Here is an 18,230-nt window from a genome sequence, read left to right on the forward strand (position 1 = left end):
CAGTTACAGAGGCAATTTCCAATTTTACATTACTTCTGTTCATATATAATTACATGTACATATACATTGTTGCTGAATAAATATTGTGTTGAATTTGTTTATTCTCTGACACTAACAAATTGTTTTGATTGAAGGACTGTTGAATCAGCATCTTATTTAAGTAAAAATAAATGGCAATGGAATATATTCTCTTGTTATGGTCTTTAGTTATGCATTGCTTGCTTTGGATGCCTACACTTTGATATACTCTGCATCTTAAAAGGCGCCGTCTGGTCTGGCCTGGGAATCCGGTATTCAAGCTGGCGAGGAGATAATTTATTTATGGCCTAGTTGGATTATTAGTTTCCGTGATGATAACATGGTAGTTAGAAGATAATCTATGTGATAAAAAAAAAAAAAAAGATTTAAGCTCCTATTGTGAAGTTTATTAGGATTTATGCCTAAAATCAAAAATTCCGTCAACTTTGTGTTAATTATTAGCACGTGAGCCATACATATTAGGATAAAACGAAACTCTCTGTTAATTGTTAGCACGTGGGGCTGGCCCATGTGCTAATAATTAACCGAAAGTTTACAGATATTTTAATTCTGGACATAAATCCTAACAAACTTCACAACATAGACTTAAATCCTAATTTTTTTTTACCATAGGGGTTATCTTCCAACTACCATGTCACCACGGGGACAATTAATCCAATAAGCCATTTATATATGAATGTAAAAATAGTTCCTGAAATTGGCATAGCTCCTTATTTTGGTCCTTGAAATTTGAAGTCGATAGAAATGGTTACTGAGTTTGTCCACCATTAATTATTTGAATAATTAATTGAAAAATCTCTATTAAATAAGGATAAAATAACAAAAGTACCCTCAACTTTTGTCAAATCATTTTGGCTCATTGTTTATTAAGTCAAGGGTATTTTTCTCAATTTGGTCCTTGTTTAACATAATTTTTAATGAAATGACCAAAATGATTGATGGCGGACAAACTATGATTTCATGGACCAAAATAAAAAGTTATGTAAATTTCAATAACCATTTTAGCAAAAAAGCCTATGTGAATAATATCATGGCATTGGCAAAGGCTTGTAAACTTAGTTTAGTTCATATTCTCTCTTGTCTCACAAGTATGTTTATGTTGCTAGACTGTAAACATTTATAGAAAAAAAAATAAACATGGTTCATCATTTCGTACTCGTTACTTGTGACAAGTTGACATAAAGAAGATTTATTGAATTGTTATTACCATACGGGACGATGATTCTCAGTTTGGCAAGAAGTTGGACATTTACAAGATAATATTATTGGATTCGTTATAAAGATTAGATGGATGTCGAGCAAAGAATTGTCTAGTTGAAAATGATTGTTGTAAGCACACATGGTCATGGACACAGTGGAGTGGATGTGGATAGACGGTTTGATTGTAAAGCGTGTTTCACCCTTTATGAGTCTTTGAGTTGTTCCGCTCAGCCACTTTTTAAGGCATGCTAGATATTTTGATTCAGGAATCAGCATGTTATTACACAATTAACTAACACATTTGATTTGAGGGTCGGAATGACCACAAACTGGCCTCAAAGAGTGTCAAACACATGGGAAGGGATCAAGTCATCAAGTCCAAAATGTCGGACAACGTGCTTGTATAGTACTCTGGTTGAGTCTTATTTGAAGGGTCTTCCAGAGCAGATTGAGTCGTCACACCTGTTGCAAAATTTGCGACCACCGTTACGAGTATCAGCGGGTTAATCAACAATTACATCAATTACTTTAGCATTGCAATATGAATAGAAACTCTCTTACCCGAAAGAACGAGTAGAGTTCTGCAGCCAGCATTCTGGCCAAACAATATATCAGTATCTAATCTGTCACCCACCATACACATTTTGGAGCAACTAATATTGAATCTGCAAACGAAAAGGCAATGAGTCGGAAACATTCTCTTCACGATTGCAAAAATACACAATAAAGGCATGTATATGACATGAAGTTTGAAAACCAAGGTTGACCTCTATTCTCTACGAACAATCATATGCCATTATGCAATTCGAGTGTTCATATTCTATATGGGATACCATTGTCTTTTTTGGCAGTTGCCTGATGTGGAGTTCACTCGCTTGAAATTTCAGACAATGATCTATTCTTTAGGAATTTTTTCTTTCAAAAATTATATACAAAGGTAAACAATTCTTACTTCTTTAACAAAAATTCCATCAGGAAATTAGATGGCTTTCCAACTACAATAGGCTCCTTCTGGGTGGATCCACAGATAGCAGCTACCATACACCCCGCACCTGAAACCCAACAAGGGAAGTACTATAAAGCAAAGTTTTAAACCTTATATTTGATGTTACGTTGATTTTCATCAAGAAGTGGAAGGGAAAGAAAAAAGAACCAGGCCATTCTTGTAAATCAGTCATGTGTCCAACTGCATCTCTATTGGTTGCAATGAAAAGACATCCTGGATTTTCACGTATGCAGAGGGTTCCATATCTGACAGGTAAAAGATCTAAAGTCAAGTAGTGAAGACAAATGTATTAGAAGATAAAAGCATTGTTTACATTCTAACAAATGTTTTAGTACTCGGCATCATCTTTGTGGTTCGTATGAGCAAAACTGAATATTCTGCCCTAGACTGGAAACTGGAGAGAATGGAGCAAGGATTTTAACGTTCTTACTGAAGCTTGTAATAGTTAATATACTGGTCTAGTCCAACCACAACTGCTCCAACCTGCGAACAGGAGTTGCAAAATTTTTAGACTCCGCAGAAAGAAGTCACGGGTCAAAACAATTACAGGCAAGAGGTTACATTACACTCTTATCATGTTCAAAGAGACAATTTGATTTCAGCTGCGCAGTTTTTCTCCCATCTTCCTGCATTGTAACGTTTCATCAGTTTCTTCTAAGGCAAGATTTCCATGATAATAAGAAAAGAAACCACATTCAAATATGTTATAAGCCTAATGCTAGCATGAATCATTTCCATAACACACACGAGAATGAACACAGTTTAGCAAGTATCTCTGTGGTACAAAAACATTGGGGGTTCAAATACACTATAGCCTATACTTGTCAAAATGCTTGTATCTGTTTCAGTTGAGCTGTCTTGCTAAAATATCAAACAGTGGTTACTTGTTCAGTGCAGTAAGTTTCTTAAGGCAATTCAAGCTGTCCTCAATTACTAAGCTTATATCAAGCATTTACAAAACACCAGATGCAAGCAACACCCTAATGCGCAGGATGAGAAACGGGATTCACCCATCTTCATAATCATGGTTCTTGAAGATGAAAGTGAAACTAGTGAATGAAGCAAACAAAATTAAGTTGGGATGTAAATATAACAAGTTATAAGTTCCCAAAAGAAGAAACGATTCTGAAAAGTTCAAAATAGGGAGGCCTCTAATTTCTGAAGCCAGGGCAGGCCAGCAGCAGAGATACAGAGATAACCACATAGTTTTCTTAACTATCTCCGTTCATGAGAGTAAGGGGAAAAAGCTCTACAGTCTATCAGTCCAATTTTCCTCTCGGGCTCATTTGGTATAGAAGATAGGATTTGAATGGATAAGCAACTATAGACAAGGTTTGTTGAAGGAAGAAATGAAAACATTGTGACCAACTTGGAGGTAGGAGATCTATTACTTGTTAAGCAAAACTTATCTATTCCATCCTCCTAACCAAGGAATGATTAGAATGGAGGAGTTTCCTTCATGCTTAATCCCCTTCTAATCCCCTCATATGAAAAATCATTCCCTTTCCCTTTACTATACCTTGAATTTAGATGGTTATCCATTCCAATCCCATCATAGAGGGTTATCCAAACTAGGTCTTCAAGCCCAAAAGATCAACTGAAGAAAACAAAAAACAAACAAAAAGGAAAAAGAGAAGAGACAAGATGAGCTTACGGGGCCACCGAGAGCTGTAAATCCAGCAAGCTGCAGCTCTTCCAATATGCCTTGCTCCCCTATCACATAAACCTGCAAAGAAAGCAAGCAATGTAAGAACAGAAAGACAATGAAAAACTTACAAAAAGAAGAATAAGCAGCAAACCTTCTTGTGTTTGGGGAAGTTAATGAGTTGCAAGTACATAGCAGCGGCAAAGGATGAAGAGAATATCTCATCCTACAAATACAACGGATTTGATTCAACAAAATCAAGTATATTAAAGATTTCGAAGAGTGACAGAAAAAGAATTGAGAGAGGAGAGGTCACCTCAGAAACCGAAATGCCGAGGGAAAGGAACTTGTCCGCGTATTGCTTTCTTGATTTTGTGGAATTGTTGGTAACGAACACCAGCTTCTTCCCCTAATTTATCACTAAATCATTAGTTGGTTAATTTACTGTGATTATTGAATAAATCAGAATGACAGAAGTTTTTTTTTTTTTTTTTCAAAAATAAAAAATTGAAACGGAAACCGGAAATGGAGAGAGAGAGAGAGAGAGAGAGAGAGAGAGAGAGGGAGAGAGCGAGAGTGTGTGTGCCTTTGATCGTAGGAAGTGGAGTGTCTGAGGGACGCCATCGATGAGCTTATCGCCCTTCCAAATGACACCTGCTCAGTGCAATTATCATAAATAAGAAATGCTGAAACAAAAATTATAAAAATAAATAAATTCAAATGGACGATCTGCATTTTTCAATTGAATATTGGTGGAATATCAAAGTATAACAATTGTATTGAAAATGACAACAAATAAAGGGTATAAGAAAGAAGAAAGGTAGATAAAGGACCATCGCAGTCGAAGAGAAAAGCTTCGATAGAATCCAGGAGCTGGTTCGCGTTCTGACGCGAAAGCAGCTGAGACTCGGACAGGGAGGAGTTCATCGTCAGGGTTAGGGTTTGGGACTGCAAATACACTACTATTACTATTAGACAGACGTCACAGACCCAGTCATTCAGTCAATCCACTGAACCTGGAGGGGAGGGGAGGGGAGGGGAGGGAAGTGGAGGGAAACAGGATAAGTCACTGTTACTAAAGGGCCAATCAGCAAAGCAATAATAAGCCATTATCTCCTGGGCCTCGTCACCCAAACCCACATATCGGTTGCAGGGCTTGCTCGGCGAATGATTTTTTTTTTTTAATTTTTATTAAACAAATGATATAATCTACACTAAGGAAGTGAATGAGTGGATTAAGTCTTACAATAAGTTACCAATAATGTGATTCAAATTCACCTTCAGCTAAAACCGAACTTAAAACCTCTCACTTACAAGTGAAGAGAAATACCACTAAATCGTAGTACTGTGATCTAATGGTATTCCTCCTCAATTGTAAGTGAGATTCGATTCTCACCAAAGATAGTTGAACCACATTATTTTGACAAATCCATTGTAAGACTTAGCCTACCCCCCACCCTTTAGTGTAAATAAAAATAAATAAAAAAAAGCAAAAATTGTTTGTGCGAAATTCTTTTAGTGCCCATATTTTTTATTTTTAGTTAGAGGAAATTATAGCAATGATCCCTCAACTTTAACTCAATTGGAGTAATAGTCTTTCAACTAAAAATCCATAATCATTGGTCCCTTAACTCATCAAAACGTGCAGCTATGGTCATTTTCATCAACCCCGTTAGAATTTCCATTAAAATAAGTCACATGCCACGCATATGAGGTTGAATCAAAGGGTAAATATGAAAAACCAAATGAAAAAAGTTGTAGCAATGATCCCTCAATTTTAACTCAATTGGAGAAATGGTCTCACAACTTTAACTCAATTGGAGAAATGGTCTCACAACTTTAACTCGATTGGAGCAATAATCCTCCAATATGAGTCATTCTCTCTTTCAGTTATATACAAAAAGTATAATAATAATTTTATTAGTATTTTTTTTATTAACAAGCAGAATTATATTGATATGTAGTTTAAATTATTTAGCAACTTATATTGAGTAGCCAAGTTCACCACTAATTTATAATAAAGTTTTTTGTGATAAAATTCTACACTTATTAAAATGTGCATGTGAACAATACGAACGTTGATTATGATTTCCAACGCTAGTAATTGCTTGCATCGAAGCCTTTTATAATACAATTTTGTTGACGAAGTATGTACAAAAATTTGTCACACTCAATGCGTCAATTTCGACCTTACCTAATAACGGAAATGCAACATGAACAAAGAAGGAAATAATTGACAGAGGGAGAGAGAGAGCGAAAAGCTGAATTCCAATACGGCGGCTGTAGGCTCTAGTTAATTAACTAAAGTCGTTGATTTGTATGAAAAGAAACAATGAGGGAGGGCCCCTCTCTTCTTCTTCTTCTGTTGTTCAATATTGGTGGCTGGGTTTCTCACTCCGTGCGTAGGGGACAATCGACAATGACACCCTGGCTGGCTGGTGTGAATACTGCTGTGCTGTCTTGCTGGGATGTAAGGCGCTAATAAAGAAACAAGCAAACAAACAAATAGGAGAATCATCCATTATGCTATCGCACCGGTCGCCAATGGGGTGCTGGCCCTCGATTCCTTCCAAGTAATGGGAATTGGATTTTGTCTTTCTATCTTATGACCCTCACCCTCTCTGCTAACTACGATTCTGCCATTGTCCCTCTCTTGCTTGGTAGTTGGTAGTTGGCACTGGTTGGACGAAATTGACTCAAACTAAATCACTAAAATATTATTTGACACAATAGGTCCCACATGATTTCTTGATCTCGAAATAATAAGCACGAAACACAACTTACATATGACAATGCATTTTTAAATTGATACACTACCTGTTTCATGTAAATCATTTTCTACTTTGTTTTAATAAAAGTTGCGGTGGGTTACCCTTAAATATACACAAACACAACTTGTCAGAAAACAAAAGAAAAAAAACCAATAATGTGACTTGAAGTGAGAAAATGAAGAATGGCAACAAGTGCAAATTGTGAGAGAATTGGTACCCAAATGCGGCAGAAGATCGAGTTTAAAAGCTGAGAGTGAGCGATCTGTTTATTTATTTCCCTCTGTACTATTAAGTCGTGTCGTCTATACAAGGGACATCTCTCTCCCTCTCTGTGAGTCTGTGAGTATCTTGGGAGGGCTCTGAGATTAGCAGTGTCTGTGTGGTGGCGGATTAGATTGGCAAAACTGACAATGGCGGATCTCAAGTCAAAGTTTCTGAAGGTGTACTCCGTTCTGAAATCGGAGCTGTTGGAAGACCCTGCTTTCGACTTCACCAAGGACTCTCGCCAATGGGTCGAGCGGGTATTGATATCTTCATTTTTCACTTTTACCATCACCAATTCAATTCAATGATTAATGAATATGTTTGGTATCGCTGTCTATTTTCTCTTAGTTGTTATTAGTAACGTTTCAGCTCCATAACCATAATCCATCAACTGTTTCCTTCTTTTTTTTATGATATCAAAACAACACCTCATAAGTCAAAACATCTGATTCAATTTCAGTAGTCTATGGTCGTCGGAATTTTACATTTACATTTACATTTGATTTACACACATCATTACTACTTACTGACTGACTGACTGCCTGCCTGCCCGCCCGCCCAATTTACCTTTCTCTGTAACAGATGCTGGACTACAATGTGCCTGGAGGTCAGACTTCAATTTCATCTCAACTTTTCAATTAAGCAAAATTCAATTCTTCAGCTTGTCCTTCAACTTATGCTGTCAAAGGATTCTGACTCTTATCCTGTCCTTCAGGAAAGCTCAATCGGGGATTGTCTGTTATTGACAGCTATCAGTTGTTGCAACAAGGAAGGGAATTAACTGAAGATGAAATCTTCCTGGCCAGCGCTCTCGGTTGGTGCATCGAATGGGTATGGAAATTAAACCACTTCCATTCTCTTTTGAACCTCACAGTTATTTTCTACGTTTTTTTTTTTTTTTTTTTTGGTTTTGCTTCTTGCGCATTACTCTAGCGCATTGCGTGACAAGCTTACTTTTTTGTTATGGTCACACTACTTGCAGCTTCAAGCATTTTTTCTGGTTCTTGATGACATCATGGATGGCTCTCACACACGGCGTGGTCAACCTTGCTGGTTTAGATTGCCCAAGGTTTGTAGGAAGAGCAAATATATGTACATTTAAAATTTATTCATTTATTTATTTTTGTGTTTTCATTGTTGCCTTGTTGGTAAATCAATTAACTTGAGAAACTGTATCATGTAGGTTGGGATGATTGCAGTAAATGATGGTGTTGTGCTTCGAAACCATATCCCAAGGATTCTCAGAAAGTACTTCAGAGAAAAGCCATATTACGTGGATCTTCTTGATTTGTTCAATGAGGTAGGTGGACTCGCAGATTGTTTGCCAGATCATTTTTTCGCTTTAATGGAGAGCTAAACGCTAACTTATGTCATGTTTACGCAGGTGGAATTTCAAACTGCCTCAGGTCAGATGATAGATTTGATCACTACTATCGAAGGAGAAAAAGATCTATCCAAATACTCATTGTCAATGTAAGTGAAAAATCGTACAAGATCTTGCCATTTGCCACTAACAAAATGCTTGTAGACATGCTAAGATTTTAATACAAGTAACCAACCCAGATGCTGTTCCCTATTATGAAGTTAATGCATGATGCTGCAGAAAAGAAGGCAAGAATTTGCATTAAATTCACAAATGCTCGTTGAGAAATGAATTTGTTATAGAGACTAATTCTTTGCCTTCTTTTGTATGGTATATTCATAAGCCTTCACTATTGGACCAATTTGCCACCTTCATAATTTGTAATGCTTAATTCCTTATACATTCGGTAATCTATGGGTTATAAAGGTCCAAACAGTCTAAACAGCTTGAGTTGATGACCACTTATTGAATTCCTTTAGATAGGCTATGAAGTTTAGCCAAGGTATGCCGGTGTAGTTAAATCTCACCGTCTGATTGAATATTTGTCTGATATTATTCTGACATCCATGGCCAATGTTCTCACTACGTAGGATAAGAAATATTCGTTTGGGGTGTCGGGTATGTTAAAAGTTGGAACCTCTTCAGACCTTTTAGTAGGCTATGGTACGGTGAGCAGGGTAACCGGAGACAAGTTTCACAATGTGACTAGTTATTCAAATAATTAACATACTATTCTCTATTTATGTCTAGCTGTAGTATGATATTTCAATTTATAAACAAATGGTTTGGATCTTTTGCAGTCACCGCCGTATTGTTCAGTACAAGACTGCCTATTACTCATTTTACCTTTCCGTAAGTACATACTTCTTTAGCACTTAAGGCAATCAATACTTGAACTGTTAGTATTCCTCAATTCTGTTTCAGTTTTTGTGCGGGAACGCTATTGTAAACCAGCATGTTTACTTTATCCTATATAATCTATACCTAGTCTGTGAAATTTGATGTAACTTAGTACATCCTTGTTCCCAGTACATAAACTCCTTTGGTCTTTGTTTAAATCAATAAGAAGTCTAATTTGAGAAAGATACGAGCCATTTTGGTTCCTTTTTCTGTATTGATATCCTAATATATGTACATTGCCACATCCTGTCACATGTCCTCTTATTTTGTTCAGGTGTTTTATAATGAAAGATTTGGCTAACCCTAACCGTTTGCTATCTGCTCAGGTTGCATGTGCATTGCTTATGTCAGGTGAGGAACTGGAAAAACATATTGACGTAAAAAACATTCTTGTTGAGATGGGGATCTACTTTCAAGTACAGGTAAATGTTTTGTTGGATACACAAAAACAGAATCCCTCCTCACAATGGAACTCTTCAATTGCTTTCGTTAACTCTCTTTTTTTCCTTTGTTTTAAATAGGATGATTATTTGGATTGCTTTGGTGATCCGGAAACGATTGGTAAGGTGAGATTCAGGGAGATGGCCTTAAATATTTCTCTCGTGTTTCTTGTTTGATGGGAGTTGAGTTGTAATAAGTAGTTTGTGATATCAGATAGGAACAGATATTGAAGATTTCAAGTGCTCTTGGTTGGTGGTGAAAGCTTTGGAACTCTGCAATGAGGAACAAAAGAAAGTACTACATGTAAGAATCTTATATATATTTTCTAATCAGCGTTAAATTTTCTCACTCACTAAGTCACAAATGAATATGATTGGTGTACGTATTTGCGCACGCAGGAGAATTATGGGAAACCAGACCCAGAAAATGTGGCAAAAGTAAAGGCCCTCTACAAAGAACTCGATATTGAGGTTTGAACTTAATTGATTGTGTATGATGAATTGTAATAGTATAAGATGACTGGTAGATGCTGAATTGAGATTGTGATCGTGATTGTGGTAGGGTGTATTTGCGGATTATGAGAGCAAAAGCTACAAGAAACTGACGAGTTGGATTGAAGGGCACCCAAGCAAAGCGGTGCAAGCAGTGTTGAAGTCCTTCTTGGGCAAGATTTACAAGAGGCAGAAATAGAAATCTCAGATCTGGATTCAGTTCAGCCCCGCATCTCTGTCTTTGGCTGCTGATCATTTATGCTTTCCATTTATTTTTTCTGAAAAAAAAGAAAAGAAAAGAAAAAGGAATAGCTTATCCCACTATCGAAGAATGAATATTGTTGTATTTGTAATAAAACATGGAGTTGCAGACATGCAGTTGAGTCAGTTAAGGGTCAATTATTAGTTAATTTATCACCAGTGTTGTTGATTAATTGTTGAATACAGAGACTAAGCATCGTCAATTAATATTATGATTCTCATCTCAAGGTTTCTCAGTTTCCAGTTGAGAATATTAAACAACCTCCGGCCTCCTGCTAAGATTCAGATTGATCTACCATCCAAATATTATATAATATAACAAGAAACATGAGATCATGGTAAGTTGGTAATTAATATGTGATTGATGTACCACACGCAGTGTTCTAAAACGCCCTTGCCTAAGCGCACTCATTATTGCCCAGATCATGGTCTACTTCTTCACATCCATCGTGCAACGCATGCAGTTATCGATAGCAGAAGAATCATGGTATACATTTTCGTGTCCTAGCTACAACGTTACGTATGTTGGTACCGTAATATGTAAACTTAAGGGCGAAAGAGAGATTTTGTTGATTTACTAGGTGATGATTGCGGTTGGCCGCATCTATGATTTATTTCTAATGATATTCCTCCTTACTTGTAAGTGAGAGGTGTTATGTTCAATTCTCGTCAAAGGCGAATTTGAACAACATTATTGCAAGCTCATCCCATTGTGAGTCTTAGCCAAATAATATCATTTGTTCAAAAAAAAAAAAAAAGAAGAAAAGAAAAAGAAATAGTGTTTAGATAAGTTAGACCCTCACCGATGTCGTGACTCTCAGCTAAAACAAAAATAAATAACTTTCATTTTGTATTTTACTTTTTCATTAGGTACTTGATGAACACTCATTCTTCCCCATGCTTTTAAACTTTCAATACGTTATAGTACTTAACAATTTTTATGTCATTTTATTTTGTAAGTTTTGTATCTAAATACAATTTATGTCATTTTATTTTGTAAGTTTTGTATCTAAATACAATTATGTATTTTTTTTAAATATAGATAAACATTTTTATTTATATGTTATATAAGAAGTTAACTAAAATTAAAAAACCGCCGAGCGCCCGCCTAAATGCTTACTAGGCCTCTGCCCTCCATCCGCATAAAGCCTTTTGGGACATTGATCACGCGTGACCGAGTCGACTTCATTCCAATGCGTCAGCTTAGCTAGAAAATTACGAAAATGTAGGATCAAGCTTGCAATGCTTCTGTTATGCTGCTATGCATGGTGATGTTTCTGAAGTACTAAAATGCGATTTTTTTTTTTTAGTACAATGATGTATTTTATATTAAGGATATGAGAAGTTCGGTTAAATTACATAATGGGCAATCTAATTTGGTATCGAATTCGTTATCTATGAAATTTAAATTTAAGACATTTTACTTACAAATGATGAAGAATATCATCGTAATACTGTGTGGCAATGTGAACTCGAGTAGCAGTACAAATTTCAGAACAAGGAGAGACAAAATCCTCCCAAAATTGGTGCAATTAAACAAATAAAGTCGGCGGAAACTAAGAAGGAAGTAAACTAAAAAACAGTATTAATCATTTCACGATACAATAGAAGAAGGAGGCAACTATCTCCTAATCTATTTTATTACAAACCACTCTTTAAAAGGAAATTAGAGAAATTAAAAAACGATTTAATTAAGAAAATAATAGAAAGTCAAATATCCTAGGTGCAGTATGAAATTGAACCAAAAGTCTCTCAGCTTTTAAGATTTCAACTTTTAATTGAAAATTCTCCCCATCCTTCCCTTCCCTTTTCATTTTTTATCGTCCCTTTCTTTTATCCCAAAAACAAAAAAACGTCGTCTCTTTGTTCCTTGCTGTGAAACCGTTGGGTTCCTGTACCGTCTCGTCTCGATCTCCTCCTTCAGTCATTCAATCCTTCAATCTGTTTTCTTCTTTTGTATGACCTGTGAGCTTTCATTTTGCGTATTATTCAGAAAGAAATCCAGATCAGATCAGGCGATTGCTTCTTCCCGCATTACCATTACGTGACAAGAAGTCGTCGTCGTCGTCGGAGCGTTTCCTCCTCAAATTTTGATGTCTTTCCTTTCATCTTGTTCGTATAATTTACAATTCCCTTTTGGTTACAAGAATCAATTTTGACTGACGGCTTTGTTTTGTTCACAATTTGTAAATTGCCATACATCGTACAATCCAATACAATACGAAAGGAAGGCAGGCGGGCAGGAAGGATTGTGGTGCTTTTCTTATCCGTTGGTGGGCTGTGGTTTGCTGCATGAATTGAATTGTGGTGGTTAGATAGATTAGATAGAATTAGAACATCACAAGAAACAAAAGAAAAGATGAAGCTGGTGGTTCAAGTATTGGGGGCTCGGGATCTACCAGCGATGGATCTCAACGGCTTTAGCGATCCGTACGTGAAGGTGCAGCTGGGGAAGCACAAGCTCAGGACCAAAGTGGTCAAGAAGACCTTAAACCCCTATTGGGGGGAAGAGTTCACCTTCAGGGTCGACGACCTCAACGACGAGCTCGTCATCTCTGTCCTCGACGAGGACAAGTACTTCAACGACGACTTCGTTGGCTACGTCCGCATCCCTGTTTCCCAAGTCTTCGATGCCCGCAACAAGTCCCTTGAAACTGCTTGGCACCCTCTCCACCCCAAGAGTAAAAAATCCAAGAACAAGGATTGCGGTACTACTCTTACATTCTTCTGCTAAATTAAATGTGCCTACTTGCCTTTTCTTTTTCTTGTTAAAATTGCTCATACTTCCCGATGCACTAGTCTCCAAATCCAAATGCATACATTTCACGCTTTTCAAGTACAAAACTTGGGATTCTTGTCCCAAATTTGGAATGATAGCGTTGCTTACTGACAGGCAATACCAATACCCCATTTTTTGTGAATTCTAGCTACTTGTCATATTGTGGTTGGATTTGTCCCCAAGTTAGTTAATTTAAAATATTCCTTTGTATGATTTTCTTCCTGACAGGCGAGATTCTTCTTGCAATACATTTTTCTTCAAACAATTCATTCGTGGACTCGGCTTCTGAGGGTGGTGACATAGGAAGTGAATCACCTTCAAGGTCTTTCAGTGGTGTTTCAGAATCAGCTTCTCCTGTGAGAGTGAGACCAGAAGAAACAGCATCTTTTAAGGACTTTAAGGAAGAAAAGATTTGTTCTCAGAAGACCTTTGCTGGTCGCATAGCTCAGATATTCAATAAAAATCCAGATTTGCTTTCAGCCTCCTCTAGCAGAGTGGACTTGTCCGAGCTGTCTGAAACTGCTAAATCCGAAGTTTGTGAGAGCAGCCCTGAGGATCAGTCCTCTTCCGCTACATTTGAAGAATTGATGAAAACAATACAGTCACGAGATCAAGAGAGTGAAACCCCAACCAACTTACCAGGAGGAGTGCTTGTGGATCAACTGTACGTCACTCCACCCCAAGACCTAAACACATTACTATTTTCAACAGATTCAGGTTTTCAAAAAGAGGTGGCAGATGCGCAGGGAACTACAGAATTGGATCCGGGGCAATGGAAATTAGATACCAGCACCGAGAGCGTCAAAAGAGTGGTGACATACGTTAAGGCTGCAACTAAGTTGATAAAGGCTGTCAAAGGAACTGAGGACCAAACGTATCTCAAAGCCGACGGGAAGGTTTTTGCAGTTTTAGCAAGCGTAAGCACTCCTGATGTTCCCTATGGGCGAACTTTTAAGACGGAGTTGCTCTACTGCATAACACCTGGCCCCGAGCTGCCATCAGGAGAGCAATCTTCACGTCTGGTAATATCCTGGCGGATGAATTTTCTGCAGAGCACCATGATGAAAGGAATGATAGAAAATGGAGCTCGACAAGGTTTAAAGGAAAGTTTTGACCACTATGCTACTATATTGTCTCAGAATGTTAAGCCAGTCGATTCAAAGGATCTTGGATCCAATAAGGATCAGGTTTTGGCATCACTGCAAGCTGAACCCCAGTCTGATTGGAAGCTGGCAGTCCAGTATTTTGCCAATTTCACTGTGATCTCCACATTATTTATTGGCTTGTATATGTTTGTACACATCTGGCTTGCCCAACCCAGCACTATTCAAGGGCTGGAATTTGTTGGGCTTGACTTGCCGGATTCAATTGGTGAATTCATCGTCTGTGGTGTCCTGGTTCTTCAAGGAGAAAGGGTGCTGGGGTTGATCTCACGCTTCATGCAGGCCAGAGCACAAAACGGTAACATCACTTTTAGTGGTTGCTTTTGCTTTTGCTTTTAAATAGTAACATACACTTAGCTTCTGCCTTTCTCTAGTTGACAGTGTGTCCTTTTACATCAAACAATTAGTTTCATTCTTGTCATTATCACTATCAATATACATGCCAGGTTTTTTATCTACTCCACAAATTCCAATGTTTTAGAGAACTACATTTTTTTACCGCTGCTTCTTGCTCAGCAATTATTTTTCTCTTCTACGGGGAGAACACAATGACGTGCATTTTTCAAACTGTTTCTAATCTGTTCAAAATCCAAATTTTCTTGATGTCCATATGTTTATCTTGTTATTTCTTTTGTTTTGAATATGATTTATCAGTATCATCTTTGTGCGTCTTATAGGCAGTGATCATGGAGTCAAAGCCCAAGGAGATGGTTGGTTGCTAACTGTTGCATTGATTGAAGGAAGTAACATAGCAGCTGTTGATTCGAGTGGGTTTTCTGATCCATACGTGGTGTTCACTTGCAATGGGAAAACTAGAACCAGCTCAATCAAGTTCCAGAAATGCGATCCTACATGGAATGGTGATTTTCCTTTGACCTGAGTTGTGTTGTTTGTTTGGTTTTAAATCTATACTTCTTCCAAATACATATGTCAGTGCATATTTTAACAATAATGTAAATCACAAATTTAGAATATGTCTAGATTATGCAACTTATATAAACTAAATCTTGGTCTGATTTATTTCTTGTTGGTCTCTGCAGAAATATTTGAGTTTGATGCAATGGATGAACCTCCTTCTGTGTTGGATGTGGAAGTTTATGATTTTGATGGACCTTTTGATGAAGCTATCTCTCTGGGCCATGCTGAAATCAATTTTGTAAAAACTAATATATCAGATTTAGCTGACTTGTGGGTTCCTCTTCAAGGAAAGTTAGCTCAGGCATGCCAGTCAAAACTCCACCTGAGAATTTTCTTAAACAATACAAGAGGTGGCAACGTCGTAAATCAATTTTTAACTAAGATGGAGAAGGAGGTGGGAAAGAAGGTATAGCGGTCCATTATTTTGAAATTCACATTACCTGTGTTCTTTATCTTCTATTCCCTTTTCAGTAGTGTTCTACATACCTTTCATATGTTATTACTCATGATTGTTAGTGAAAACTATTCTAGATAACTGTGCGGTCTCCTCAAACAAATTCAGCATTCCAAAAACTGTTTGGGCTTCCACCGGAGGAATTTCTCATCAACGACTTTACCTGTCACTTGAAACGAAAAATGCCCCTGCAGGTGCTGTTAACATGGTTATACACCCTGTTGAAATTTTCCTATTGACGTTAAACTTTCTATTTGTTTCTTGAAGCCATACTTGTAGAGCATGCAACCTTTTCTTGCTCCTCATTATCTGTTATATGTTAGTTATATTTCTTATCTTACAGTTCTTCCCATACAGGGCCGCCTATTTCTTTCTGCAAGAATAATTGGTTTCCATGCAAATTTATTTGGTCACAAGACAAAGTTCTTCTTCCTGTGGGAGGATATAGAGGATATTCAAGTTGTACCTCCAACTCTGTCATCTATGGGCAGTCCAATTATAGTCATGACTCTGCGGCAGGGTAGAGGTATGGATGCAAGACATGGTGCAAAGACACAAGATGAGGAAGGCAGGCTCAAGTTCCATTTCCAGTCCTTTGTATCTTTCAATGTAGCTAACAGGTACCCGAAGGACTTCCTAGAATACCATGGCATTCACTTCAACAAAGTAGAAACTTTTTTGTTAATTTTTGTGATCTTGTTCTCTCTTTAATTATTAGATATCATTTGTTTGGCATATGTTGGGTCTGCCCTTGCCTTCTTCTGACTTAGACTAGATCTCTGCCATTCCTTGCTCTTTTCTTTTGCTTGGTGGTGGTTTTGCACGAGTAACCCATCTCAACACTGACTTTACACCATTTTCTGAACAATTGATGTTTGCTTGGACATAAAGATTTGACTCACAACATCTGATGTTTCTGAATAGGACAATCATGGCTCTTTGGAAGGCTAGGTCTTTGAGTCCTGAGCAGAAGGTGAAAATAGTTGAAGAAGAATCCGATGTCAAGATCCAAGCTGAAGAGAGTGGGTCTTTCTTGGGCCTTGATGATGTCAGCATGTCTGAGGTTTATTCTGCAGCTCATTCCGTTCCTGTGAGCTCTCTCTCTCTCTCTCTCTCTCTCTCTCTCTCTCTCTCTCTCTCTCTCTCTTAGTGCATCTCTATTAGAACTAAGAATACACCTGCAACTCACTTGTCCCCTTCTGCTGAACCTGTCTCATGGAATCAGAATAGCATAGCTTTCATCTAGATTATTTGCTGTGTGTGGTACTCATGACTATATGCACATCTGAGTTCTAATTATTTTAGTTTCTTCTCGACTGACCATCATATTTGTCTTGTTGGCGACAATAGACAAATTTCTTCATAGAGCTATTTGGCGGAGGTGAATTGGACCGTAGAGTTATGGAGAAAGCTGGTTGTCTTAACTACTCTTATACCCCATGGGAATCAGAGAAGGGCGATGTCTGTGTGAGGCAAATATATTACAGATTTGATAAACGTGTGTCCCAATATAGAGGAGAGGTGACTAGTACTCAGCAAAAATCCCGACTCCCTGATAGAAATGGTTGGCTTGTACAAGAGGTCTCGACCCTCCATGCAGTACCGCTTGGTGACTATTTCAATGTATGGATGACATTGAACTTATGCAGAATTCTATTTAATAATCCTTATTTGTAAATGTGTCCCCCTTGAGTCACTTGTTTCACTACATGATTGACTAGTCCCCTTTCACAATTTGCAGCTTCATGTTCGATACCAAATCGAGGATTTGCCCTCAACACCAAAGGGATGCCAGGTAAAAGTATACTTTGGGGTTGAGTGGCTCAAAAGCACTCGGCATCAGAAAAGAATTACAAAAAACGTGCTTAAGAATCTGCAAGATCGCCTGAAGGACACCTTCAGTGTAGTTGAGAAGGAATTCACGATATAGTGGGTGGATTGGGTGCATTTCTGGGATTGTAGACATTTGACACGAAGAGTGCTGATATGACAGCTTGGATTGAGCTTGACTGGGTGATATGCCAGCTTGGAGACAATGAAAAAGTCTATAAGCTTTGGCTTGCAGAGGTGCGGCAGTAACATATGTATGATGGATGTGGTGGATGTGAAGGTGTAAGTGTGTGTGTTGATGCTCCAGGGAGTACCATGGTCCTGGACGAGACAGTGCTTAGTGTTTCTGGGACAGAATCCTGGACGAGTTTAGGAGGAGGAGGAGGGGTTTTTGGTAGTTGCTGGTTGTGAATAACAGGTGCAGGTTATGCAATAACCTTCTAGTGTATATGGAAGTGGCAGGTCTAGTTTTTTGTGGTCTTGCCGTTTCTAGCCGAACAGCAGGCGCACCTCGCTGTTGGTGGTGGTGGCCCTGATGGTGCTTATTCCTTTAGAATAGCTCAAACTTGTACCGATTTCATTTGTATTTGTTTGAATTATGAATAGCAATACGAAATTGTTGAAGAGATGTGGCTATATGTACATGGCAGTTTGAAGCTTGTAGAGGAACCATTTTGTATAACTTGAACCTTCATTGCTTCCTTC

The 18,230-nt window shown here is 37.8% G+C and overlaps 3 protein-coding genes across 3 annotated transcripts; 2 read left to right on the top strand and 1 right to left on the bottom strand.

The window, feature by feature from the left end:
* Positions 1-1,399: 1,399 nt before the first annotated feature.
* PGLP2 (2-phosphoglycolate phosphatase 2) lies at positions 1,400-4,972 on the bottom strand. The gene is made up of 11 exons (XM_068468135.2): positions 4,724-4,972; positions 4,477-4,544; positions 4,207-4,299; positions 4,045-4,116; positions 3,900-3,971; positions 2,812-2,871; positions 2,676-2,728; positions 2,393-2,490; positions 2,192-2,291; positions 1,801-1,904; positions 1,400-1,701 (listed from the first exon to the last, which is right to left on the bottom strand). The coding sequence occupies exons 1-11, from the start codon at positions 4,815-4,817 to the stop codon at positions 1,604-1,606; spliced, it is 912 nt and encodes a 303-aa protein (XP_068324236.2). The 5' UTR covers positions 4,818-4,972; the 3' UTR covers positions 1,400-1,603.
* A 1,706-nt stretch (positions 4,973-6,678) lies between these two features.
* Positions 6,679-10,608, top strand: LOC137729039 (farnesyl pyrophosphate synthase). Its single transcript, XM_068467860.2, has 12 exons — positions 6,679-7,182; positions 7,508-7,532; positions 7,641-7,756; positions 7,908-7,994; positions 8,109-8,225; positions 8,310-8,398; positions 9,089-9,140; positions 9,515-9,610; positions 9,710-9,754; positions 9,843-9,932; positions 10,028-10,099; positions 10,191-10,608. Exons 1-12 carry the CDS (start codon positions 7,072-7,074, stop codon positions 10,317-10,319), a joined length of 1,029 nt encoding a protein of 342 aa, XP_068323961.1. The 5' UTR covers positions 6,679-7,071; the 3' UTR covers positions 10,320-10,608.
* Positions 10,609-12,119: 1,511 nt separating this feature from the next.
* On the top strand, positions 12,120-18,226 carry LOC137729619 (C2 and GRAM domain-containing protein At1g03370). Its single transcript, XM_068468598.2, has 9 exons — positions 12,120-13,089; positions 13,389-14,621; positions 15,001-15,183; positions 15,364-15,647; positions 15,773-15,889; positions 16,053-16,315; positions 16,620-16,785; positions 17,046-17,318; positions 17,437-18,226. Exons 1-9 carry the CDS (start codon positions 12,741-12,743, stop codon positions 17,623-17,625), a joined length of 3,057 nt encoding a protein of 1,018 aa, XP_068324699.2. The 5' UTR covers positions 12,120-12,740; the 3' UTR covers positions 17,626-18,226.
* Positions 18,227-18,230: the final 4 nt, after the last annotated feature.

Source organism: Pyrus communis, chromosome 10 (genome assembly GCF_041283825.1).
Source record: "Pyrus communis isolate YQ-2024b chromosome 10, ASM4128382v1, whole genome shotgun sequence".
NCBI classification, from domain to species: Eukaryota; Viridiplantae; Streptophyta; class Magnoliopsida; order Rosales; family Rosaceae; genus Pyrus; species Pyrus communis.

Excerpts from the sequence above, each read along its gene's own strand:
- LOC137729619 (XM_068468598.2), top strand. The coding sequence starts at position 12,741 with ATGAAGCTGGTGGTTCAAGTATTGGGGGCTCGGGATCTACCAGCGATG. Across the intron at positions 15,648-15,772 it reads AGAAGGAGGTGGGAAAGAAG|ATAACTGTGCGGTCTCCTCA; the intron begins GTATAGCGGTCC and ends AAACTATTCTAG. Across the intron at positions 17,319-17,436 it reads CGCTTGGTGACTATTTCAAT|CTTCATGTTCGATACCAAAT; the intron begins GTATGGATGACA and ends CACAATTTGCAG.
- PGLP2 (XM_068468135.2), bottom strand. The coding sequence starts at position 4,817 with ATGAACTCCTCCCTGTCCGAGTCTCAGCTGCTTTCGCGTCAGAACGCG. Across the intron at positions 4,545-4,723 it reads TTTTCTCTTCGACTGCGATG|GTGTCATTTGGAAGGGCGAT; the intron begins GTCCTTTATCTA and ends TGCACTGAGCAG. Across the intron at positions 2,872-3,899 it reads TTACAGCTCTCGGTGGCCCC|GAAGATGGGAGAAAAACTGC; the intron begins GTAAGCTCATCT and ends GTTACAATGCAG.
- LOC137729039 (XM_068467860.2), top strand. The coding sequence starts at position 7,072 with ATGGCGGATCTCAAGTCAAAGTTTCTGAAGGTGTACTCCGTTCTGAAA. Across the intron at positions 7,995-8,108 it reads GCTGGTTTAGATTGCCCAAG|GTTGGGATGATTGCAGTAAA; the intron begins GTTTGTAGGAAG and ends TGTATCATGTAG. Across the intron at positions 8,399-9,088 it reads TCCAAATACTCATTGTCAAT|TCACCGCCGTATTGTTCAGT; the intron begins GTAAGTGAAAAA and ends GATCTTTTGCAG.